At 43.5% G+C, this 26035-nt stretch overlaps 1 protein-coding gene across 3 annotated transcripts in view; it reads right to left on the bottom strand.

Annotated features, from left to right (window-relative positions):
* The window catches only part of GRM7 (glutamate metabotropic receptor 7), a 304882-nt gene that overhangs the window by 118366 nt on the left and 160481 nt on the right, over window positions 1-26035 (bottom strand). For all 3 annotated transcript variants that reach the window (XM_040593477.1, XM_040593476.1, XM_040593478.1), the window contains exons 3-4: window positions 24955-25096; window positions 23906-24060 (exon numbers count right to left, since the gene is read on the bottom strand). In XM_040593477.1, coding sequence (XP_040449411.1) covers window positions 23906-24060; window positions 24955-25096 — 297 coding nt within the window. The remainder of the gene's footprint in view (window positions 1-23905; window positions 24061-24954; window positions 25097-26035) is intronic.

The following is a 26035-nucleotide window of genomic DNA, read 5'->3' on the forward strand; positions in this document are numbered from 1 at the left end:
GAAACTTCCTAAGGAAAATATCCATATGGATGGGTCATAAGAAAATTCAGAAAATACTCTTAGATTTTTTTGTACATTTTGTACAAGCCAAACCTGTTTTCTTGTAAACCTATGTGCGTTAGTTTTACCCATAATTAAAAGAGCATTTCAAAGGGATATTCAGTCATAAGATCTGCAATATACATATATATATTGCCAGAAATAGTAAACCTTACCGACGTGCCAAACTAACTGACCTCTGGGAAAAGCGCTCTATAACTTAATAAGATAAAATCAATAAGTCTTGATAAAACTGTAATAGAATTCCGTAAGAATTTCTCTAAACCTTTACAGATTTAATAACAAATAATAACATTCTCATTGATTTCTTTAATGATCCCTCTGCATTCTCAAGAAGGAATAAAGGTCCCTATTAAAGAGTGTACATTTTTTATCATTATTTTCTATTGATCAAGACAAGCAGGCCAGTGGCTGACTGACAGAGGGATGGAGCTAAGCAGCCGGCTAAATACCTATTAATCCCTTACTGGGTGGAAGTATTGGGCACCCGTTCGCTGCCCCTGGCCGCATTGCAGACCAGGGCACTCCTGCTCCCACAGAGCCAAAAGGCAGGAGAACACCTCCAAAAGGCATGACCGTGGGGAGCTGCCCTCCTTCCCAACATCCCTAGGACCAAGGAAGGTCCCCCTGGCCATGGCCAAGTGGAAGGAGTCCTGCACGGCTCCGCAGGGCCGAGGCCAGCAGCATGCTCACAGGCACCAACTGTTATTTGAGAAATATTTACAATTTTTACTCAAAGTGCTGGCACACACACACGGCCAGTGTGTGATACACCACAGAATAAGACCTGGAATGTTTCATACCATCTGGTGCAAACCCATGCACCTCCACTGAATGAACTGTGCCGGTTCACAGGGGATGAGATTTTCATCCAGTGTAAAAGTTAGTATGAATGCTCTGTGGAATCACCACTCCTGGGATGTTTTTTTTTTTTTCCCTATATCATTCTCAAGAATGCTGTCAGGGAAGTTATTATGACTGTCTGAAATAAACCAGTTGAACTGAATACACACCATGCTTGGTGCTCTGATTTAAACCAACTAATCAATACCATTTCATTTTTTCCCCCCACCATTATTTGCAGAAGGGTAAATGTTATTGATGCACTTTACAGCAAATTAAAAAAAAAAAAGAAAAAAAAAGAAACCTAGAGGAAAAATATTTGAATATTCAAATTAGAGAAACAGATGCATGGATAATAAGCAAAGCAAACTCCAAACATTCAATTCTCAGCAAATGCTGACCTTTTGCAAGTGTTGCTGCTATCACGCAACCAACTTTGACAGTGGACTTTAATCAAACATTAGGAGTCCCATGATGACTTTCAGGATTTAAATTCCTATCAAAGAACAGTTTGTAAAGTAATTACTTATCTATATTACTGTATTTTGAACACTAATCATAAGGCTATGATGGAGCCATGCAAAGATTAGAGCCGTGCAAATATTGTGAGTTAATGCGTAAGGATTTATGTCACATGAATTTATTTAATAGCCATGACTATAGGAGTTCTCTGACTCTCCTGAGCAAAACTGAGACAAGCACAAGCACCTGCCTAGGAGGAAGGTGGTGCAAAATGCCACAAAGTACCGAGCCAGGGAAGAGGGGTACAAGCCCCTGGGCAGCGGTGGCAGGCAGCTGCTTTTCTGAAGGGGCAAAAGAAAAACGGTCCATGAATAGGAGCCGCTGCAGCACTTGTTCTGCTGCTGATCACACGTGACAATATGACACCGTTGCGCGCTGCAAAATGCTGTGGCAGCACCTTTGCAGGTTGGTGCAGAGGGAAGGAACTCCTGAAGTCACGGGAGGAATAACATCAGCAGTGTTAGGTGACTCTTCATCAGATTCAGTCTGTAATTTGTTAATTCGTAAAAAGTTAATGCTTGCCACTGTCTCATAAACGTACATTCTTAAACCTCTTCTCAGTCAGGATTATTTCTGCTCTTCCCACGTACCACAAAGCTGTCCTGCAAACACAAGCAGTCCTATCCATGTCAGTGGGTTGGCGTCACAGCGACATCTTAAATGCACATCTAATTTTAGGTACCTTTTTGTATTAATACGGTTCACAAACATTAAAGCTGAAATACAGGCAAACGTGCTCCTTATAATAACGACAGACTTAAGCCTGTGCTTAACCATAATCTTTTTGAACTGAAGACATTAAGACAACTTACACGCGTACTGCTAAACATAAGAGTTTGGTGTTCAGGGGCTCAGGGAATTAGATGACCCAACCCAAAAAGCTGGATGCTTAAACGTAGGAGTAGGAATAATCGCTTCTTACCCTTGTATGTGGCCAAGTACTACACTTGTGTGACAAGATTTAGCGATTTCCCAGTGTTCCCCATATATCATACTTAAGAAAATTACTTTTTTCAGCAAATAGCTCTAAGAGATATAGATAGTTATTTTATGAGATTTTAAAAATTAAAATAAATCTTTTATCACTTTAAAACACTGTGATTTGATTAAATCATTATTCTTACACATAGAGAGATGATACTCCCTAATAGGTCAATTTATTTTTCACCCCAGGATTAATATATAAATTCACTACGTAGTGATTAAACAGACTTAGGAAAAAAAAATAATCTAAAAGGGAGGGGTGGGGGGTGTAGGAGAAAAGGGACCCAATCCCAAGCTCTGCAGAGGGCTGAAGTCCAGGTCATTGACAAATGTCACTTGGCTGCAATGCCACCAGAACATGAGCACTTTTGGTTGTTTCCCTGCTTCCCTCAGTGGGATACTCACAGTGCCATCCACAGCACCCCTTTGATCAGGCAAGGAGTTACCAGCAGTGCTTCCGTGACTGAGATTAGAAATCACCAGGGGAAAATGGGAGTGCCTCAGCCCCAGCTGGCTGGAGTCAGGCTCTGCATGTCAATTTTTATCTGGGTGTTTTATTGTGCACCGATTACAGTCGGTCATCTGGAGGGAGAGTGCCAGCACAGCACCCAGCCCTTCCCCAGGAAACCCTGCCAGCCCTCCAGCCCCCCGTCCACTCTCAGAAACCCCTCCTGGCTGCTCCTGGACCAGGACATCACTAAACAAGGATGCCACAGCACTGTGGAGACAGGAACCCTTCGAGAAATGGCTTGATTCTCAATTGGAGAACCAGGCTGGCTGACCTGTCGTTGCTTTTTACACCCAACCCCCCCAAATAAAATAATAATAATAAAAAAAAAACCAGCGAAATGATTTATTTCTATCATTAATATTGCATCTCTCCTTCCATTTGATGTTACATGTTGCCCATTTTCTGCCTGGAAGCATAATGCTCAGCCTCCCTGCCAGAGATGGCTGAGGGAATTATACGTGCTTTGGAGAATAAACCAGACTCCCAGACTAACGATGTGGTTTGCCATGGTCAGCTGCGTTACGGGGGGGCGGGGGGGACGCCAGGTTCACAGAGGAGGCATTTATCATGGGGAAGGTGTCAGGCACACATTGACAGGGAAAAGGTGGCTGCAGCCAAGGCAGACAGCTGTGCAGGAGGGCAGGGAGGTGCCCGAAGAGGAGCAATCCCCTAGGAAAAGAAAGAGATTAAAACCAGGGGATCCACCACCAGTGAAATCAGCACCAGCCAAGCCAGGTTCCCTATCTCTGGAGGCGATCTGCGGGCGGGGTGGGGGGAATCCTGAGGACCAGGGATGGTAACTGCTATTGGCACAAGCAAACCAGAGATTATTATCTTTTTTGAAAGAGACTTCTGTCACTTTGTGTTTACCAAATCACTAGTACGCGCTAGGAAGCATCTACTTTGTGTGTCAGCAGTGACTTCGAGGGCTCTGAGGTTATTTAAAAACGAAAATAATTACGCCTAATTACAACACAAAGTTGTTGACCTCCTGTGTTTCTCATGTGCCTAAAGTGTTTTCATTCTCAGCCTGTGTGGCTTGTCAGCAAATAGAACATATTGACCCAGTTTCACTACAGTAGTGATTTTATTGTCTAAGATATTTTATATTTTTCTCTTCTTTGTCCAAAGTATGTCCACATATAATTAGTTACACAAATTTTGTTTACCCAAGTAGTAAAACATCACTTACTATTATTACTAATGTCAAGTGAATGCAAAGCAGCTACTAATTTTTCTGATTTTCGTAGCATGCAAGCCAAAATAGTTTAATTTGCTGACATTAAATGTGGGGTAAAAGCATTAGGTGTGGAATGATAAGATCAATTTTAAGACAGCTAGTCTTTTTTCAGATTTTATTATGTTGCCCAAGCCACACACTACACAATATTATGGAGCTATTAAGATAGTCTACAGATACTTCCTTGACCTTCTTACTCCATAAAAAGGCCATAATATTAAATGATTTTATTAACTCCCTTCACATCATAAAAATGCTTCGCAGTTGTTTTGTTTTTTAATAGTTGCCGATAATAACAGTAAAAAAAGGTATTTTAGTTGATGTCACATTTGACTTTTTATATATGATGACATAAATCCTGCACAAAGGAAATTCGACTTGCCATACTCAAGGCAAACCTGGGATTTTATGCTACAAAGCGTGTATTACGGAAATAGATATATATTGGCCAAGTATAATTTTATAGAAGTGATAGTGATGCCACAGCTGCCACAGCAATGAGATCATGACCTAGGTGGTGTCTAGCCAGTGCTGTAACAGAAAGGTTAATATAGAAGTACGTTATCACTCATTATTCTACATTTTACTGCCCTCAGGCACTTGTTGCTTTCACAGAGCTCCCATCTATATCCATATGAACAGGGGAAACCCTATATTATTTCTGCTATTCGTTATTTTCATCGCCATACCAGCCAGAGGCCCCATCCGAGGATGAGATTTCCCTGTTGCAGCAGGCACTGGACACACAGCCAGGAGCTCATCCCCATCCCCAGCTCCTCTTGCTGCCACGGTCTTCTGGACGGCACCAGGATCGTCCTCTTTCCCGGGCAGGAGGCTGACGTTTGAACCTAGAAGGACCTACTGTTTATGAGTGGCAAAAAGACCAAATCCATGCTACAGGCATAAGATGAAGAAGGCTTGTGTTCCTCTTCCCCCAAACTGCAGACTTCATAATGCATAAGGGTTTTGCATTTTCAGCCACAGAGGGACTTTCTCGGCTGACACCAGCATAAGTCACCCCGGTTGCCTAACGTGCACGGTGCTCTCAGCTGAATACTTCACTTCTTATTCAAACGACTCCTGCTGCGGGAATGAATAATTTTTTTATGAATTGCAATACGCAGAGTGCCAGACAAGGGAGAAGCACTGCTCAGATAAGCCTACTCTTGCGAGTGAGGATCTGTATCTGCTGTAAAGATTATCACCAGAATCAGGTCAAACAGAACAGATCTAAAAATACATCCAGAAGTAGAATATCTCTCCCAGCAATCAATCCTTTCCTGCTGCCCAGTTACTGAAAATGGGCTATTTGTCTTGCCAGGACCTTAGCCATGAAGTACTTTTCCACTCTTCCCCCCCCGCCCCCCAACCTGAAGATGAGTAAACCCCCCCCTCGCTTTTTTTTTTTTTTTTTTTAATGCTTATCACCAGGCAACTCAGTTAATAGCTTGCTTTCCCTCTCACCTGCCTACCCAGTCTTCTTGAAATTATATTTTCCAGTAAAGCAGAAAGCAACAGATACCAGCTTTTGCATTAATCTCATCTGGCAGCAGTAGAACTCGAGCGGAGTTACACAGCGTCACCCAGGGACACGGAGCCAAGCAGTGGCAAGTGAGGCCCGCGGGTCAGGATGCTGATCACTCTTTCTTATCAATAATGCTTACCCCCAGATTCTGAGCTGTTATTTCAGTTTTTCCTTTGCAATTAACTATTTAACTGAATCCCTTCGTATGCACTGAAGTCTTCCTCCCATCGGTTTCCCAAGTTCATCCTTCCCACCCTTTTTGACTAAACAGGAGAAGCTGCTCCACAGATGGCCTGTTTCATTTTAATAACATAGAGCAGTAAAACCAGAGAGGTACAGAAGGTCTAAATGAAGAACATGAGAGTGGTTTTCTTCCCTTTGATAGCAGCAGCAGCCGACAAAATGCACACTGCATATCCTTAAAAGCATTTAAGCTCAAGTCATCTGCTTGCATAATTTAAAATGAGGATAAAAATACAGAAATCCCTCTATGTGGTAATGCAGCAGCTAGAGTAATCCCTAAAAGATGTTCAACAGGTTGAAATTAGTAATAAAAAATAACAAAAATCAATCAGTATGCATAACAAACATGCCAAAATGAAGTAAATGGGACATCAGAGCCAGAGCGGCTGCAGTCACTGCCCGGCGCCGCGGCAGGGACGGTGGGGATTCGGCAGCGCAGCGCCCAGAGCACCCCGGCTGCTGGGTGGGTCGCCCCCCATGCCCCCGCTGCACACATCCTCTACTTCAGCAGACAAGCCAAGAACAGGACCAACAGTGATGCCACAAAAAAGGTAATTTTCCATCATTCTGTGACACACGACCTAAATTCTGAGCTGTAAAGCCATAAATAACCCTGACGGTGGTCAATGCCCACCCCCAGCTGTGCCGTTCTGGCACATGTCCTTAAAGCCAACTTGCAAACCCCAAATCAATGCTCAGTTGCATTGTTATACCTTAGCAGCAAACAAAACATGAAAGGAAATCAAAGCCTGTCCTCCTCCTGCCTGCAGTGGGAGAATAAGGCGAGACACACACTGACGGCGGCTGCGACGTACCTGGCTGGTGCCGCGGGGAGGGCAGCGCCGGGGGCAGCTCCGCCGCGCACGAGGCAGCCCCAGGCTGTGGAATTTGCTGGGTTTCAAATATTATTTCCTTATGCTGCATTCAATTCTTTCAATATGCAGAGTTAATTTGCTTTCTTTCTCTGTATATATTTGCATGTGCCTCGCTGAAGTGTTACCATGTCAACAAGAATAATTATGGTATGTGTAAATATATTTGTGTATCCTAAAATTTATATGCACACTCACAGACCCATACTTATACACACACAGCACCCCCCAAATCAGACATCGAAAGTTGCCTTTTTTTTTTTTTTTTTTTTTTACTGTTGACATGGTAACACCGGCTAGATGAAAGTAACAACGCTCTTTCAAAATGCTATTTAACATGATGCCTCTTCTCTGCAGAGCCATCATTTCGACAGTACACATGGCAGACACTTGCAAGCCTGAGCTGTGAGCTGCAGTCAGGTGGAGTCAATACATAAACTGGCACAACAGAGACCATCCATGCATTGCGCCGGGAGAGTTGATATAATTGGCTGTGCACAGCAAAGTCACGTCTCAGTAGTTTAAACTACCATAACATCCCTAAGAAATTACCCAAAAACTCTATTGCGTTCTTCCCTCCAAGCTTAGTCTGTAAAAAAATAATAAATAATAATAAAAAAAAAATCACTTCCTTGAGTCTTGACAACTGACTTCTTCATTATAAGGCAGTTTTAATAATGCCATCCAGCCAGAGTGTGCTAGGGCATGAGATGGAGTGATATAATGACTGCTCTCTCCTTCCCCCTCTACAGCCGTCTTGCCTGAGGCTGCTAACCCAAAGTTTCAGCTTCTATGCCAACTGTGTGCATTAATCACACCAAACCACACGGCACCATCCAGAAGAGTGCTCAGACTTGCATGCGAACAGATAACAAGGGTGATTTCTGAGGCTGGGGGACACGGTACCGTCACTGGGGCTGGCCTCAAGGCCATGGAGTCCCGCACAGGAATGCCCGCATCTCCCCAAGGACTTGCTGTTGGGACACACTGCACCTTTTAGGGAAAGCAAAAGCGTTTTCCAATTTGGTTTAAACTTTTTGGGAGCAGAATACCCTCCAAGCACCCATTCCTCATCACCTCCATTTGGCAGGGCTACCCCACCATTAGCTAAGCATCCCTTGGGATCCTGGCCAGCCTTAAGGACCATCAGGCAAGCACCCTTGGCCAGTTCCTGCCTTGGATCCTCTCATTTTTCTTACAGGCTGCAAGCACAGTACTCAGCACAGAAACTCAAGCCTCATCCCCAAGGAGTGGCACGCAGATCTTCTGAGAAGGTAACTACCCAGCAGCATCTCCCCCGGGTGCTGTGGTGAAAGTGAGTCCCTGGCGTCGCGCTGCCCGAGCACCGGGCACCAGCCAGGGCTGGGCTGCTGGCACGGGGCAGCAGGAGCTCAGCCAGAGCTGGCACCTCGCAGGGCACTTCCAGACCCGGAGGGTTCAGGAGACCTCCCTCGTCAGAGATGCGTTAGCAGAGATGAATAAGGCAGTCTAAGCATAAGGAAACTTTTAAATGGCTCTCAAGTTGCAAGATAATTTGTATTCCCCTCTCTTCATACCAACACATTAACCAAATACATTATTTCCATAATGAGGAGATGAACATCTGTGTGGCTTCCCAAAATTTCAAGTGGCAATACTCGAGACAAGTATTCTCTCTTTGGGGACTGACACATCAGCATTTTAAATAACTGCCAAAGCTAAAAACATAAGTTAAATTCTAAGGAGACATTAAAGAAAGTTCAGGTACATATATTTTTTGTTTTTTAAATAAAGCACACCAATTTAACTCCACGAAAGTTGCTGCAGTACTGTATTAAACTTCTTTCTTGGCCCTGTTATAAGTGAACTGCTTAATGCAAACTTTAATAGAGTACAAGACAAACATCTGAAGCAGCGTTACATAATTGAAAATTACTGTAAGACAGAGCTGGGTCTCCGAAGCAGTGCTCGGGCTCCCAAACCCCGTGGTGTGGTGGAGCAGCCCATAGCCCCTGCGGGCAAGATGCCATCTCCCTAGGCTGAAAGCCCACGCCACCAGCCAGGCGCAGGGACGTGCTCCCAGCTAACCTGCGTCCTTCTAGCTTTTGTCCAATAAATCCAGCAGATCCCCAGGAAAAAAAAAAGAAATCCAGAACCCCAACTTTGCAAAGAGGCTGTCCCACTGCTTAGTTTCTGATTTAAGCCATTGCTTACGGCAGCTGGAAAGCCTCCGAAGCCATTTCCAGCCCCAAACAGGGCACACTGACAAGTGCCCATCACCAGCCACCCCTGCGTGGGACGGGGCCAGCAGCCACTCAAACCTCCCGCTCAGAAGCGGCCACCCCGCAGATTTTGTTTCATCCCAACCCAATGCCTCAGCTGGGCATGACTACCGACACACAAGAACTCCATCTTCAGCATCTTTCCTTCCACACGACTCTGATACTTTTCCTGTTGTCCTTGACTCCTGCACGCAGCAGTAGGCTGTAGCCGTTGTAAACCCACAAAATCCACAAGCCAAGGGATAAAGGCAGAGAACAACAGGCTCTTTCCATGCAAGTGCCTTTAGCAGCAAAGCCTATGTGGCAGCTCAGCACACCTCTGCTGAGGAACAGAAGGGATGTCAATAACATCCAGATGTCATTAGCAACTCCTTCCATTAGATCCTAAAATATTTTTCTTTGGAAATTCACGCTATGTGAAGTGGTAATCAAACTGAGAAACAAAGAATAAACTTGAAAACAAAGATTCAAAGTATGTCCTCATTACAAGGCTACTTTCAACCAGTTAACCACCATGAGTATCCCCGAACAGAAATTGGAGAGAGAAATAGAAATAAAAGGTTAGTTTCACTTCAGAAATACCTGTGGGAGCTTACTGCGCCACAGGTGCTCATGTACACACCACACTGCAGAAAGCCAAGAACTGCACTTATTGTCCTCAGCACGGGGAAGTAAAAACGTGGGCACCATACCTGCTCGTGGAGAATATATGGAAGCCTAGGCACTACAGGTGGCTGTTATCAGTGTAATAGCAAAACAGTGACTCTAATTAGGCTTAATCATCATTCACAAGCAATTAGACCATTCTCTTTTCAGTAGTAATAATCAAATTGATGCCACTCATGTGCTTCATACTTACTTCTCACAAATTGTAACGCAATTACTTTTTTGAAGGTGAGATACATCAGGACCATGAGCCATTGCTGAACCACCAGCAGAGCTGAGAGAGCAGTACGAGAGGTTTTTTCTTCCCCCACCGCCTGTGTTTTTCTATAAGTGGAAACCTTCCATTTGCCTGGCCCTTTATTAAATAGCTTCCATGATTAATCACATTTTTAATTGTGTCGTAACTTAGTTAAGAGGGAGGAAAGACTCCAAGTGCAATAAGCTTTGGTCGACTGCAGCTCAATGCCAGGTGTGTATGGGAGCTCTTGGCACACTCCCCCATGCACACGCATGCGCCGTACACCCAGAGCCGCGGCTCCTGCCTGTTTTGCAGGGGAGGAGCAGCACAGGGGCAGCTCAGCCAGCAGCAGGACAGATACACAGCACCTGGGCTCGGGCTGCACCAATAGCCTCTGCTCCCCAAAACCCCCGTCACCCAAAGCCAACGGAATTTTTTAGCAGAGAAATCGCCAATTAATTTGCCCCATCTCCCAGCAGACATGGTGCTCAGCATTCCTGGCAAGCCCTCCTCCCCGCGGGCAGCAATGCTGCGCCATGCTTCTGGGGACGGATGCTCCCAAATGTGCTGCAAGCCGCTCAGCAACGGTACCCGAGGGGCTGGCCGAGCTGCTCCTTTCTGGAGGCAACATCAGACAGCAGGCTGGCAGGGAGCAGCAGACACAGAGGGCAAAGAGAAATCAGCTGAAGGCTCCTTCAAGGGGATTAGTAATCACTGGATTCTCAGACACAGAGCCTGTGCTTTCTCTCTAGCTCTTTTTCTTTCTTTCCCCTAATTTCAACAGTAGTTTGAGAGTGGGCAGAGGCAGTGTGACAACTTAACCAGAGGCTCTCCATCTTACAGCACCCCAAAGTAAGCGGGCGTTGCCCATGACCACATCCTTCACCCCCTTCCAGCCCCAGGCTCCGAGGTGGAGCAGCAGGCTGAGGCACACCACGGCATGCTGGTCGCATTACAGCTCTGCTAACGTGAACAAGTGAATCAATTTCCAGATGGACCATATCACATAATTGAAACAAAGACTGAACTACACTTTGAAGACGTATTACCATAAACTGCACAGAGGGGTATCTTGACTTGCAAACACATAGTTCTTCACCATCCTACAATTATATTTTAACTATGAGGCAAAAGGTTTGTGTTTATCTATTGTTACCAGGAGATCAAGATCATTGGTCTATTGACTCCTGCTTCATTTCTCTAAAGAGCTAGTGTATGTGATTACATGGAGGATTTTTTTTTCCCTATATTATTTTCCATTTCCTTTGCTGTCACGTAGTCAGTCAACAAAATGAAAACACATTCCCCAAGCAGATCTGCAAACCCAGCATGAGCAAAGTGGGCACTTTAGCATTCATTGTATCATCTTTAAGGAAATTATGTGTATTATTATGTGTATTATTTCCTAAACTATTACTTTCAAAAGTCTATAACCATTCAAGCATTAACAATGCAAACTAAAAGGAAAAAAACCCAAACCACTCCAATCAAATAAACAAGTAAACTCCTTCAGATCTCTGCCCACTTACTAAAATTAGCACATTTATTTTTGTGTCTGAACCTGTCTTACCCAGTGGGGCTCAGCCTGTTTCAGAAACACACAATTCATGTGTGTGCACGCACGTGGAGCCCCAGCAATGGAGAAGCTGGAGCCCACAGAGATCCCCCCTGGGATGTTCCAGATCCCCGTGGTGAGAACTAGGACAGTAATCAATAGCTACTCATGCAGGAAAACACCAACACTAATAAACACATAATGCTCACAGTGAATTCATTCTAAATGTGTATTGCAGCCGTATTAATTTGTGGCTTGCAAGCAGGGATGCCATGCTTGCATTTTACTTTAATAAAAGCCTCAACCTTTTTTATTTTCACTTTGCTTGAGAGATTATGAACTAGTATTTCTTTTCTGGCTTTCCAATAAAGAGAAAGAATAGCTAAGTCACAGAGGATTTCAGAGACTAATTTTAAGTGGCCTGGAGAGAGAATCTTTTTAGGTTGTGGTTAGCGAGTCAGAAATACCATATGAAAAAAAAAATAATTCTTCTGAGAATTTAGGAACTCCTGCTTTCAATTTCTTTCAAAGACAGACAAAAAATAACCCCAAAGAGGAAGAGTAATATTAAACAAGTTAATACTTACCAGCATTTGTAAAGAGTAATGCAAGAGCTGATAAGATAAAGAAATGTATGAGATGTATGAATTCAAGCAGAGTGGAAATAAAGTTACTGTAAATATATTAGACTGAAAGTTATCTTGGTAGAGGATTTAATATACATGAATGAATTACATATGTGATTTAATAGACATTTCTGATAAAATACGTGCAGTCTCTTGGAGAAGCAGAAGCGCTGAGCACTGAATGCACATACCTGCCCCCTCATCCTCCCGACAGCTGGGTGGGGAAGGGCAGGAACAGCACAGAAAGGGAAGGAGACCCCACAGATACCAAAGCAAGCCCCCCAGGTGCCGTGAGCTCCAGCTGCCAGCGCAGGTTCAATGCAGCTCAGCTCTGCTTCGCTACCACACAGGAACCTGCTCACCCCGTGCCCCACGCAAACCCCATTGGAAGGTGTCGGCAGGGCAGTTGCTGATGGCATGGTGCTACAGGAGATGCTCGCAGCAGCGGGATCCATCTCGGCTTCTGCCTCTCCCTGAAAAAGCCACTTCTCCAGTGGGCTACACTGGTATTTAGTTAGCAGATGGCAGGTATATTAATGTTATTTTATTTTCTTGTTGAAAAAAAACCACCCAAACTTGTAGAAAAGACAGAGGACCAAACCTTTTATTTCTTCCATCACCTTATGGCACAAGCAGATTGTATTTGTATTCTGTGTTTCACTGCCCCCAATTTCAGTGTCTGAAGCTTCCCAAAATAAAACACTGTAATAATTATAAAGGAAAACGGTCACTTAGTATCCATGGACCTAATCCCAAAGTCCTTACTCAGAGCTCTTTCTTGAGCCCAAATTCACCACAGACATGAACAAACATTGAGACCATTGGTTCTGCTCAAAGAAGCATCATTCCTCATTGCCTGTTTTGCAGCATCTATGGGCAGTCCACCAGGCACTGGACTAGAAATGCTACGTACTATATTAAACTCTTTCTGCTTTGCCAAAGCCGTATACCAGAGAGGAAAAATTATCTGTTTCATTAGGAACAATCTGTGGCTCTCAGCCCTCCTGCAGAACGGCATTTTTAAAAGGAGGTATTTGGGACCATTCATGGCTATTTTTACCTAACCCAGGAACAGTTTACATCAGAAAGCTCCTGCAATTTCTGTTTGACATGAAAAATACATGAAATATACATGGTAAAACAAACACTGCCAAGATACTTCCTGTGCATTAGACAAATGTCTTAACCTCTTAAACTATAATGTCAGAAATATCTGTAAAGATGCAACCTTATGCCAAGAGGAGAGGGGAGCTCCTCCCTCTCCCTCCCCATTCCCACAGAAGCAGCTCCAGCCACGCTGGCAGATGTAGGGTATGATGCTTCAGATGGGCTGCAGGAATACCTCATCACCACCCCTCCCTAATGCCCTTCTCTTGCACCTTTGTTTCATCAACAAAACCACTCGCACTCCCAGCTCAGTACTGGAACACCCTCCCAGCTCTCTGCATCGGCCGGGGTGAGTTAAGGAGGCAAACACAATGCCAGCGCTGTGCTTGGCACAGTATCAGTGCCAGCACTGCTCTAAGGGAGTGGGAGAAGGTGGTAAAATCTTTTCTTGACTTCTGTTTCTACGTCTAAACAGAATTCCAAACTAAAACATTTATATATATATATATATAATTCTGCATGAGCCAGCTCTGGTTCAGTGGCTCAGAGGGGCTCACTCACACTGGGTCTGGTGAGGTCCCCTGAGCTCCAGCCCTTCCCAGATTCTGTTTTACTAACAAATGGAAAATTAATTCCTATGAACAAATGAGGCTTAAAAGTCTGCACAGAAGCAAAGACTAACAGCACTAGAAAACACTAGGATTTCCTAGTGTGTGTGTCTGTGTGTGCGTGGAAAACCATCACTTGCCTTCTCCATGTGCTTGCTGTGTGCTAGCCATGTGCTGCTGAGCTCTGCTCGCAAGGATGGGAAGTTTGGTTGCTGCCCTTGGCTCTGCTGCCTCGCAAAAACGCTGGAAAGCAGCATATGGCTGTCTGCTGTGTGGAGGAAGAAATGCTCCCCCGTGAAGCGTCTCTAATCACGGGTACCCATCACCGCCTTCTGCACAGAGCAAACCTGCAGAGGAAGGCTTGGAGGTTCCTACCAGATCACATGCAGATCAGGAGCTGGCACACCAAGATAGCAGGCTTTCTAAAAATAAAATTCTTCCTTTCTGGAGGGAAATACTGTGCCCAAATGTGTCCAACAGACAGCTCAGACAACTTCAGCATTAGATCACTGAGAGGAAAATTGTTCTTCAGAAGATTTAATTCAGGTTATCCCAAAACAAAGACCACTGATGATATATCCAGTGATCAATAGCTAAATATTACTCTGTGAATTCTTAGAGCACCAACCAATTTGTGTGTGTATATGTGCGTATGCATCTCCTTCTCTCAAAACAACCACCCACACAGTCTCCAGTGTCCTGAAATAACAGTTGAATATGAACATCAAAGAGAAGATGCCAACATAAGCCCTGGGAGCAATACGCAAAGCACAGAAATACAGAGACACAGACATGTACTCACCGAATGAGTAACAGCTGGCTCGCGTCAGAGAAGCACCTCCAACCTGAGGAAGCTGAGTCTGTTGTGGTTGGGCGAGCAGTTCATTTAATTTCAAGGGGGCAAAGAGAAAGCTCCCTGTATCTTTATTTTACAATGGTTCTTTATGGTCCAATTAGAGCTTTCTACCTAATTTCTTTGCTATGAAGCAGCAATGCCATTTGAAAAGGTACTGGTTCAAACCCCATCTGAAATAAATTTTCTTGCTAATGCCATTGTGGTTATGAGCTGTGTCTTGTACTGAGCAGTGGCAGATAACTCTCCTTAATACTCCAAAAAGATCACATCTTCAAAGTGTCTAAGAAACCCCAAAAGAACTCCCATAACTGAACACCACAAAACAGCCAGAAGTGTAACTTCAGCAAAATACTATGCTGCAGAGAAGAAGTTTACATTTTGACTTGCAGTGGTATGTGTTTTTTCTAAACGTGCTGCCTCACGGGAGCTCGGGTCTGGAGTGCTATGGGGCACTGCCTTTGAGTCGGTGGCAGCACAGAGATTGCAGCCGAGCCTGTACTTCTCAGTGACTAACACTTACAGGCAATCTTGAACAAAAGGAACAAACCCAGAGGCTTCAATGCCTTCATTTAAAAGGAAAGTACAAAAACAACATTAATCTGAAACTTTACAAACATTGTGTTTCTTAGCTTCTCTATATCTGCATATTAAAAAATAATGCTACCCTTAAGCCACTCTCTCTTTGAACTTACTAAACCTCTCCCCAAAGCTTTCGCTTCAACCCTGGCATGCGAAGCGCTGTGTTCCTACTGCAGTGCCACAGTGAACGTACAGTGTCTGCCTGCAGCCCGGCACAGCCCCGCCTGCCTGGACCCCCGGCACCACCACATCCCCCTGAGCCCGGGTGTCACCGCGCCGCGGTATCTGAGCCAGCATTTCATTGCTCTGTGCTCTTCATCGTGAAGCTTCAAACTGGGAGCCCACGGGAGAGCGCGGGGCAAGCAATGCACGGAGCCCGGCTCGCCACGCAGCCCAGCTGACGCACACTGGCTTTGGCAGCGCTCAGCCCAGCGCACCTGCTGCCCTCCTCGCACTGCCCTCCCGCAGCAGGAGTCCCAACGGACACAGGCAAGAGGCGATGAGACTCAGCACTAACCCAGGAGGACTCAAAGCTAATCTTAACTCCCGGAGTGACTTTTTCAACGGGCTGGAATCGATATGCAACAAACTTTTCAAGGTTGCTAGTGTGCCTTGGATTCCCAGTAATCACGATATTAATTTAAATTCAATTCACAGCTTCGTTAGCCTTGGGAAAGAAACATTCCCAACAAGTTTGTGGGTAGAATGACTTGAAACACTGTGTGATTGGTACAGAAAAACAAAAAGGCAAGCTCTTCCTTCACGGCGCCTGGCCAGCCAACGGGTTCTCTATAAGGAATGTGCACTTTTTGACAAAACATACGAAAATAACAAACCTATCTTAACAGATGATACATTCCTGTATTTACTTAATAATATGAGCACACAACACCCTAGTATTTTAATTCCAAAGCTGGTAAAGACAATTTACTCATGGGGGAAAAACTGCAAACAAACCTTTACATATATTGCCCTTCGTGCAAACTTTACTTGTAAGAGCATCCAAACCAGAGTTGCTCTGCCAAGTTACTGACCCAAACGTGTATTTCCTAATTGGCGTTGCTTGCAATTACATATTTAAAACCCCAGAAACCAGGGCGTGCCCCCCAGCTGCTGGGGCTGCTGGCAGTGCGGGGAAAGGAGGGCGACGGAGCTGGCCCCACTGCTCTCAGCCAGCCAGCCCGGAGGTGCCAAGCACCCACAGCCCCACCGATGCCGGAGCCTTCCAGCAGTGCCAAAAGCAAAACAGGTCAGATGGGTGGTGGCAAGGAGAAGAGAGGAACAGTCAGGGGAGGTGATGGGAGGAATGAGTAAATCGGGGAGTGGCAGCCCATGATACTTCTGTCTTTTCCCTTAATGATGGGCATCCCCTCTGGCTTTTGATGTCTGTGGGCTTTGCTACAGTGAGGCTGCAGTGACCCCCCGGTCCTGACAGCCCCACAGCCCAGGATGAACCAACCCAACCCAACCCCCCAGCCACATCTTTCCATCTCACTCACTCTACCTAAAGGCACTCGCACCCCAAGGTCAGAGAAAGATCTTGAGAACAACAGAGCACAGTTAAAGCCTCCGAAAACGGCTGTGAACAAACAAACAAACAAATCCAAACTGGACTATTTTACAAATCTTATTATGACAGGTAAGACACCCTTCCGTTCTGTTCAGGGAGGAGGTGGGTAAGTTCCACACAAAGCGCATCTCTCCCAGAGAAACATCCTGGGGTAAATGCAGCCACAGCTGGATGCAGAACAGCTTGCCCATATTTATTAATGTTGGATAAAACTCAATAATGTCTCTAACAGAGGAAAATGAACTCCAAGCTCCTTTGCTTTGCTAGACTGGGGATGTGAAGGTAAAATATTTGAGAGTCACTAAACAGTGAGAGAGAATTGAATTCTATTATTTTCTTAAATCACCACTCTCACTGTTTTTTTCCTGGGTTTAACACTGCCCAAACAAATAAGCAAATCAGCTGTTGTTGGATTTAAAACCAAAACATTAAAAACATGATTTACCATTTCTCTGGAAGACAAACAACTGAAAAAATTAAGGACAGTTATGTTGGTTTAGAGCACTTGCAATGCTTCTGGTGGTATTTTTTTGGAATTTTGTACTTTTTTTAATAGCTAAGCACTTCCTTGTGCTGAATTTGAGCCATCCTTCAACCTCTTAGCTGAGAGCTTCATGAGATTACAAACCTCAGCCACATCCACAGCTTGCTGGAATTAAATCATTCATCTTAAATCCAGTTGAAACCCTGTTGGTTAGTCATCAAATTCTGAACTCAGACCATAAAGAATATATTCTTTTTTTCATTATCAGCAAAGCATTTTGCAACACTTTCAAAAATAATCAACATCATATATATGTATATATTAGCCTCTGTATTTCTCTTACAGCTGTTCCTCCCCTTGGTTTCATTTCACTGTGAGCTGGTGTCCGTGAAAACAGATCGCATACAAGTAAGAAAGATAAGGAAGACTATTTTAGAAGGAAAAAAGTTGGAGGAAAAACTGGATATCTGAAATTGTTAAGTCAGTAGCATGGAAGCAAACAACGTGAACCACAGTGTAACAGCCCAATTCCAATATTTTTGCGCAGAAAAGAGACACAGAACAACAGAAAGCAAGATGTAAGTAGAGAATTGTTTATCTTTACAGCTGAGGTTAAGAGGAAAACAATTTCTAACACATCCCTGAATAGAGAGACATTTTCAATCCATGGAAACGATATATATTTAATTCTGAAACTTTGTAAGAGCTACTGGAGGCATTTGGACTCCTTAAAGATATGGCTGTGATTTTCAGTAATTACCAATCTCTGTTCTAGTTCTTTCTCTAGGACTTTATGATCCATATTCCCCAAAAAGAAAGTGTTCAATATCTTCCACAGATCTCGTGAACCTCAGTGGTTAGGCTGACTGGGCAGATTACAAATTTACTACTGCCTCTTGAAAATACTAGTTTTCACTACTTCATATGGGGGACCTAACAGACACTAACAGGTATTAGCAAGCGCTTACCAGGTATTAGTTCTTCCTGTGCCAAGCCTTGAGTGAGAGGTTGGAGCTTGGAGAGGATGCCCAGGGATGCCGCCCCAACTGTGATGCCTGGACACGCTCTGGGCACCTCACCCAGCTCTGCATGGCACCAATGGCAAAAGCCTAAATCTTGGAGTGGCATAATAGGAATGTTTTTGCAGGAATAAAGCTGCTTATTTCCTCATTTCAGCTGTAACACTGCATTGGATAAAAATACATTGCTGGCCTGCCATGCAGCGAGCTGTAGCCACCTTGCAAAGGTCTAACCAACATCCTGACTGCTGCTGTTCTACCTGCCACGCCTGCTCTCTACTGCCACACTCCTGAAGGAGTTTAATGAGCCATTTTTAAATCAGAATAGACACTAGACACTGCTATAAGCAATTTTTAAATGTGCAGTGTGGATGTGGCTTAGACTAGAAGAAAAAATTGGGGGAAAAAAAAATGTGTGTGTGGGGGGAAGACTATCATTCTGAAACCCAAAACCATCTACCTGACTCCATTCCCCAGACCTGAGTATCTTCTGGACATGGGTTGTCTAACAGCTTTCCATATTGGATTCAGCAAGTACTGCACAAACCTGCTCCTAAAGGATCAGGCTTTTCCATCCCTCGTGCCACAGAAATTTTGTTATCACTAGCAGAAAGATCTGCTCTTCCTCCAGGGAAAGAATTTAGGAACTCCTGACTTTGAATCTGCCTGCTAGGGAGAACGTCAATTGATATTTGGACTAGTCATAATATCATCTTTAATCAGAGGGTCATCCAGCTAACGTATATACATCTATATGGTGTAATAAAGACAGCTACCGCAGGCAGTTAAAACATGTAATTAGATTTGGGTAGAGTAGTGATAACAAGAGGAGGAAATACTCTCAAGTTTATCCAATCTACTGAAACATGAAGAGGTAAAGTGGCAGTGGAATATTTAAAAGTCAGTTTGTGATTAAGAAGATTGGTGCAGAAGAAGTTCAGTTCCATCTACAAAGAAATAGGGTTGTGGCCCACCACCTGGGCTCCCCGGCCATCACCTGGGGAAGTCCGCAGCTGGAATGATAGTCCAACCCACAAGAACCCAGGGAGTGTTTCCATATTTTGCTTCTTGCTGGTTTGGATGGTCTACAAAGCTTCTGGGACTTCAAATGAAAAACACGACAAATGAACAACTTCCTCTTAGACTGTCACTGCCTAAGGAAAAGACAACCACGTATGGTAATTCGCTAGTCTGAAGGCAAGTAGCTCAGCTGAACTGCAAGAAAAAAAACACACTGCTTTTATGAAGTCTCAACCTTTCTTTTCCTTTTTCCACTGCGCTTCCATTTTCCCTCTGGCACTAGAAATTTTGAGGATTTGTTAGGCTTGTCTCCACATCTCCCGTTTTTACCATGATCCTGCTAGCATCATTACTCTACAGCAGCCTGCTTTTGCTTGCCTGAAACCCTCCTGTAGCTCACACTTGCATCTCTTTGCAGCATTTCACCCTGCCCATGATCAGTGGGTCACTCCTGTTCTTCAACACCAAACTGATGTGGGAATCTCCCCCATATGCAACATTTATCTTTCTATTCAGGCGAATAAGGAACAACAAGGGTGTCTGGGGAACGAAAGCAGCAGTAGGTAAAATCCCACCAAGTGCATTTTGGAGAAGAAAGGGTTTTTTTGCAGATTTTTTTCTACTGTGGTGTTGTTTTAACGAACGTCAAATGCATGCAGTCACAGATGTTCATCATTGCTATAGTATTATTGTAAAATGAATAAATAGTAATATAGTAATAATACATCCCATTCAAACTTTAATTAGAAAACACAGGTTCTGCCTGTTGTCTACACTGTCTCATTTTTCCCATCCTCCAGCACTAACACTTGCTCGATGGTTACATTACACCTCTTCACAAAAACGTTACAAGGATGTACTGCGAGTAAAAGGCTATTCAAACTAAGGCATACGACCACAAACTCTTACACACATAAGCACAGGTCCTTGCAGTTCTGCAATGCAACACAGTGTGCTTGCTCCTCTGAGCATACGCTGAGTCTCAGGACTGGGCTCATGTTTTAATAATCCTCTCTAAGCATGTGGACACACCATCACCTGTTTTTGGAAGAGTTGCAAGCAACAATAACCAGAATACAATATTCTGCTGCCCTAGTTACTCTAAACCCACCCATCCCCCCAAAAAAAAACCCAAAAAAAACCCAAAACCCACAACAAAACATACATTCTGCCTTTTTTTTTTTTTTTTTCCACTGAAAAGCTCACAAAGCCTTTCAACTTAGGTGATACTTGGTTAAGTTGGCTATGGAGCATGTTCCAAACACAACTTTTCATGAAGCGATTACTATTTAAGCATGCACTTCCTCTGGCTCACAGTCTATTGCAATTATGCAAATAAGATGCAACTTTATCCTTTCAGCATAATTACATCAAACACAATTGGGCTATATTAAGACTGACTTAAGATGAATTAATTCAGTTCATGTAATGATTTCCTAAATCACCCCATGGGACTATGGCAAAGAAAATTCTGTCCCAAGAGTGACATCAAGTATTGAGACAAATAACTGCGTATCTGGGGGCCGATTCTCCAAGAAACCGAGCGCTTAGGACTCTCTCTGGAGTAGGAGGCTGCTGGGATATTCCCCCTGTTACCAAAAATAGGAACTTCGAATGGTACGTATGTAGACAGGCATAAACACAGCAGCACATCTGCACTTCACATCTGTATGTTGAATTGAGGAGTCGTGGCTGGGGGAGAAAAGCTCTCTGAAAAATGCCGTTTTCTACATAATGACCCTTCCAGTTTATGATCTACATGACCAACAGCTTTACAGACATAAAAAAAAAATCTGATAATCCAGAGTGTACCATATACACTTGAACATGCAGGCACATTAATTTCCAATGTAATATAACATTTTGTGGCTTATTAGCCTAACATTTTTCCCTGAAGCATGAGAAGAGGCTAGCAGTACCGTGTACTTCAGGTTAAGGTATAGGGCTGCAGTGCTCTTTTTCCTCTGAAGTTTTTTAGGAATCTTCTTCTGATGGATTATAAATGCTATTTAACACAGTGATAAAAGGAAAAGGAACAATAATTTAAAAAAAGCCCAAACCCAACCAAGATGCTCTCGAGGAGTAAAAATAAGGGTAACCCCCTCATTCATGACTAATTAAGAAGCTTGCAGCAGTCCAGCAGGAATTAAGCTGGTGCGTAACTGCTGCCTTGACCTGGCCCCCGTAAGCCGCAGGGCAGTGGCTGCAGGGCTGCAGCCCACCACACAGAAAGGAGACTGCTAGGCTGGGATGCTGCTCAAGACATGGTCCTTCAGGGCAAACTGCGCTCCATTCTGTTAATTTAGTTTGTTTCCATCAATTTACAGGGGGAAATCAAGGCTTCTTATGTCATTTATTTTATGTCTTCATCTAAAGAAATGCATTACTAAATTTTAGGAAGCAGATGTTCCTTGCTGGATGATGAAAGAATGACATTAAAATGCTTATTTCCAGTTCTCTTGGATTCATAGCCAAATGAAATTACTACAACAACAGAAAGAAAAACAAAACAACATACAGCAGTCCAAATGCAAGACAGGCAGACGATCCATATGGATAACAGCCTCGCTAAGGAAAGAAATGCTAATACCTAAGGATTACTTAGCTCTGTAAGTAACAGATTTCAGTGGATGTTTCTTAGTGGATGAAACAGAAATGGAATCAGTCTGAAAGGGGAAATGTTTGAGTTCTGGAAAACTGCTTCAGGAGAATGGGAATTGGCTCTGCACTCTTAACCATCCCTTTACTCTTCTTCCTAACAGGACTAAGCAGATGGCAGATACAGATGGCAATTAGGGATGGATGAACGGGATCAAAAAAGGTAAGAACCAGCGTGAACCTTTCTGAGCGGTCACAGAACAGCCAGGAAACATTTGCTATTGACAGTGCAACTGCTATTCTGGGACGCTTTGCTCTGCCTCCCCTTTTCACACCAAGTGCAGTACCCACTTCTGGCTGAGTGTTTTTCCCTTTCTGGAAAGCAACCTGGAACTCATGGACCTCAAAATATCTGTCTGCTGTATGGCAGCCGTTCCTGAAGGAGGAACACAATTATATATACAGGCAAAATGAAATTTAAGCATCACGAACAATCCGCATGACTACAAGTGCAAAATGCAACCAGCCAACTTTTAGACATTAGTCTAATGTGTTCGCTGAATGAGGAGGTATTTGTGGGCTCAGCGGACAGGGTTTTTTTTCAGATACACTAAATACACTGATATTTGTAACTGTTATTTAACTGACTGTCTGTACCTGAACCCTTCCACTCTGTTATCATCACTTATTCTGTCCAAAAGAAAACCTCATGTTTCCCATTATGTGCAACGTGCCTAATGTGTAATATAGAAGGAAAATATATTTAAACAAACAAATTCGTAAAGTTTTTGTTTCTGGATACTGTTGGCAGACTTTTTGTTTCTGCGTCAGAAACCCTCAGGGATCAAAACAGACAGTATGGAAAGATGACTAAAATATCCTGGTTTTCAGAAACAAAACACTCCATTGTCTATCAACTTCACGTATTTATGGAGAAATAACATGTGAAAATGCCTCCAGGGTTTAAAAAATGTAAAAGGATGAGGCATATCATATACCTGAGAAGAATAACTAATGCAGCGGTAGTGCAGACAGTTGCAATGAACACAAATGTTGGTTTTGCAGTGAGTGAAGCTAGCAGGACTTATTTTAATGTGGGCAACACGTTCAGGGACTCTTTGGAGACCCTGCCTGACACAATGCCATGAGCCAGCCGAGGAGTTTGTGTTCTTTACTCAGTGCCTTCCTTATAAAGAACTTTCTGTATTAAAGAGAACATGGACTCTAACTGACAAATTTGGTTTGCCCAGAGGAAGCCACATAGTTAGAATCTATAGAGACAAAGGGAATAACAAATTGAGGAGAGATCAGACAACAAACACTTCAGAACACAAAGACATGTTGAGAAACAAAGAAATTATGTAAAAAAAGTTTCCCGTAATCTTTATATACACATTCGTATGTACAAGCACGTATATTTGCGAAGCACACAAGCAATACGTATAAACAAATATCATGCTTGATCCGAATGAAACAAAAGTTAAGCTAAGTTTAAACGGAAAGTGCTGATCTAAAAAATATTTTTTCCTTCTTCAGTAGAAAAGTTATCCACTGCTTCAGGGAGGATACATAAAATGCAAAAGATTTTCTCTTCCTATGTATATACATAATATGTTAAAATCATTTTGGTTTACTTTCTTTTAAGTGATAAAGGCCCTGTCATACCACTACAGCTTAATATAAGCTCTGAAATCATGCTTTAAATAAATAACTGCTGGTAGTTTCTCAGCTGTGGAAATAATGTATAGTTTTCAGATGAGGAACACAGACATTTAGGAAAATTTCCGGAGATGAAGACTTAATGTACTTTATAGTCTTTTAATCATACCATGTCTGTACGCACTTATCCACAAAACGCACAGGGGAAAAGTTTTTTTTGATACCACCAGTGTGCCAGGAAGCAGGAGGCAGACCTTACCCTCTATGGTGGCTCGCTTGGGCAGGATGGTGATGGCTCCCTCTGCGACGTCCTCCTGCTGCAGGAGCGGGCTCACCTTGGAGCCCCATGTGTCCGAGCCCACCCATAGGAAATGGCCAACCTGGTCTGCCCTCTTAGCGGCTGCAAGGATTTGCCTGCAGAAAAGATAGTTTTGTTCACAAATTAATATCACTTGAATGTATAATTGCTTGGGGAAAATGGCATACTGCAACTGCAGAATGAGCAGGAATTACTGTAACCAGCATGGCTCAGGAATTTCACAACACACTGTGTCACAATCCATGCAGCACAGGGGACTCTCTCTTAGTTCACCGCATGTCCTAAGACTGACATACTGATTCCACTCAAATGTGTATCTTTGCCATTGACTTTACTGCAACTTTACCCTAACTTCCTTGTGTCTTGTTTTGTAGAACTGAGCCTCTCAGCCACTGACAGTGCCATCACAATGTTAAGCTAATTTAAAATTCTGGAAAAAGAATATAGAAGACAGGCAACTGAGAAATGAAGGTCACACTTTAAAATATTCTTTATATTATTTTATGAGCGAGGTGTATGTGGTTAAACCTTGAGCACCTTATGTGGTTTAACCTTGAGCATCCAAGTGATTTGATGACCAGCAACCATCATTTGCCATAAAACAGACTCTGACTTAGTGAATGTACTACATAGTAGTACAAGCTTGGAGAGAGGGGCACCTTCTGAATGCCTCTTTGAGTGGTAAGATCAGACTTGCCATCCAGTGCGTGAGTGACACTATGCCAGGAAAAGCTTCCAGACCTTCATCAACAACATTCCTCTCTGTCCATACCCCCCCCCCCCCCCCCCCCCCCCCCCCCCCCCCCAATGTATGGTCTGGGGCACCATGTCAGCCAGGGCAGCAACAGCAGCACCTCCCTGCCTGGTGCCACCCTCCACAGTGCTCTTACCAACAGACATTTCCACTTCATTATTCATATTCTTATTTGCTTTCTCTTTTCTGCACAGCTATCAAGCACAAATGAATCAATTCCCTCAGTCATCCTTACTTTATGTCCTCATCATTGGCAAAAATAACGATGGCCCTGGCATTGGGAGTTTCTAGGAGCTGCTTGATAATTTTATCAAAGTCGATGGTCTTGTCTTTGCGATCCTGGGGGATTTTCAGGGACTGAGCAATGCAGAGCCCACCTGTTTAAGAAAGAAGAAAGAAGAAAAGGACTATGTCAGAGGAGAGCACAGAAAAGTCACTGGGAAATACACGTGGCTGGAAGGGGAGCCTGGCAGGAAGAGAAACTCTCCAACCGCATCACTGCCCTTATGGAGCACTTAATCTTCACGTCATCCTTCCTGAGGGATTCGTACCATTTTGGGTTCTGCAGAGAGCACTCACTGCGCTACACACAGCCTGCATGCCTGGGTAGGTTCACAGATTAAACAGATGGGCAAAACCAATATCATAGAAAAGTGAAATAAACAATTAAACCAGTCAGTAGAGGGATTTAAAAAAACCCACAAACCCAACAAACAGACAACAACCTGAACAAGCTTAAACTAATTGTGAAAAAACAGCAGGCTAAAAGGCAAGTGACGTCGACAATGTATTAAGCAAACTTTATCTTGGTGAAGAGCTGAGATACTTTTTAATTTTACAAGTTGAAGGATATTGATGGAAAAGGCTTCCTCTGAAACAACCTATCTGGAACAGGAACAGCAAAGAAGTTGAGATATTGGCAAAGCAAAGATTGTTCAAGAAAATCCATACTTGTTCAAATGCCCATCACCAAATGGGATGGAGTGGCCCAAGCAACTGAAACCTCAAGATAAAGTACATGTCTGTGAACGGGACTTCTCATAAATACACAGGTAATACTGCAAAAATCAACACCATAACAGTGACAAATACATCCGTACCGAAGAAATACTCACTTTTAGCACAGTTCACAGAATAGTTATATAGCTTCTTCTAGGCAAAAACCCCAACCAACCCAAAACCACAAACCAAACAAAAAAAAAAATCAATCACATTTCCAGTAAAAAAAACCCACAAACATTTCCAGTGACCTTCTGCTTGTTATTGGCAGATGAAAACACAACTTTTGCCTTCGTTATTTTATTTCTTCGTGATAA

Source organism: Falco naumanni, chromosome 4, assembly GCF_017639655.2.
Source record: "Falco naumanni isolate bFalNau1 chromosome 4, bFalNau1.pat, whole genome shotgun sequence".
Lineage (NCBI taxonomy): Eukaryota > Metazoa > Chordata > Aves > Falconiformes > Falconidae > Falco > Falco naumanni.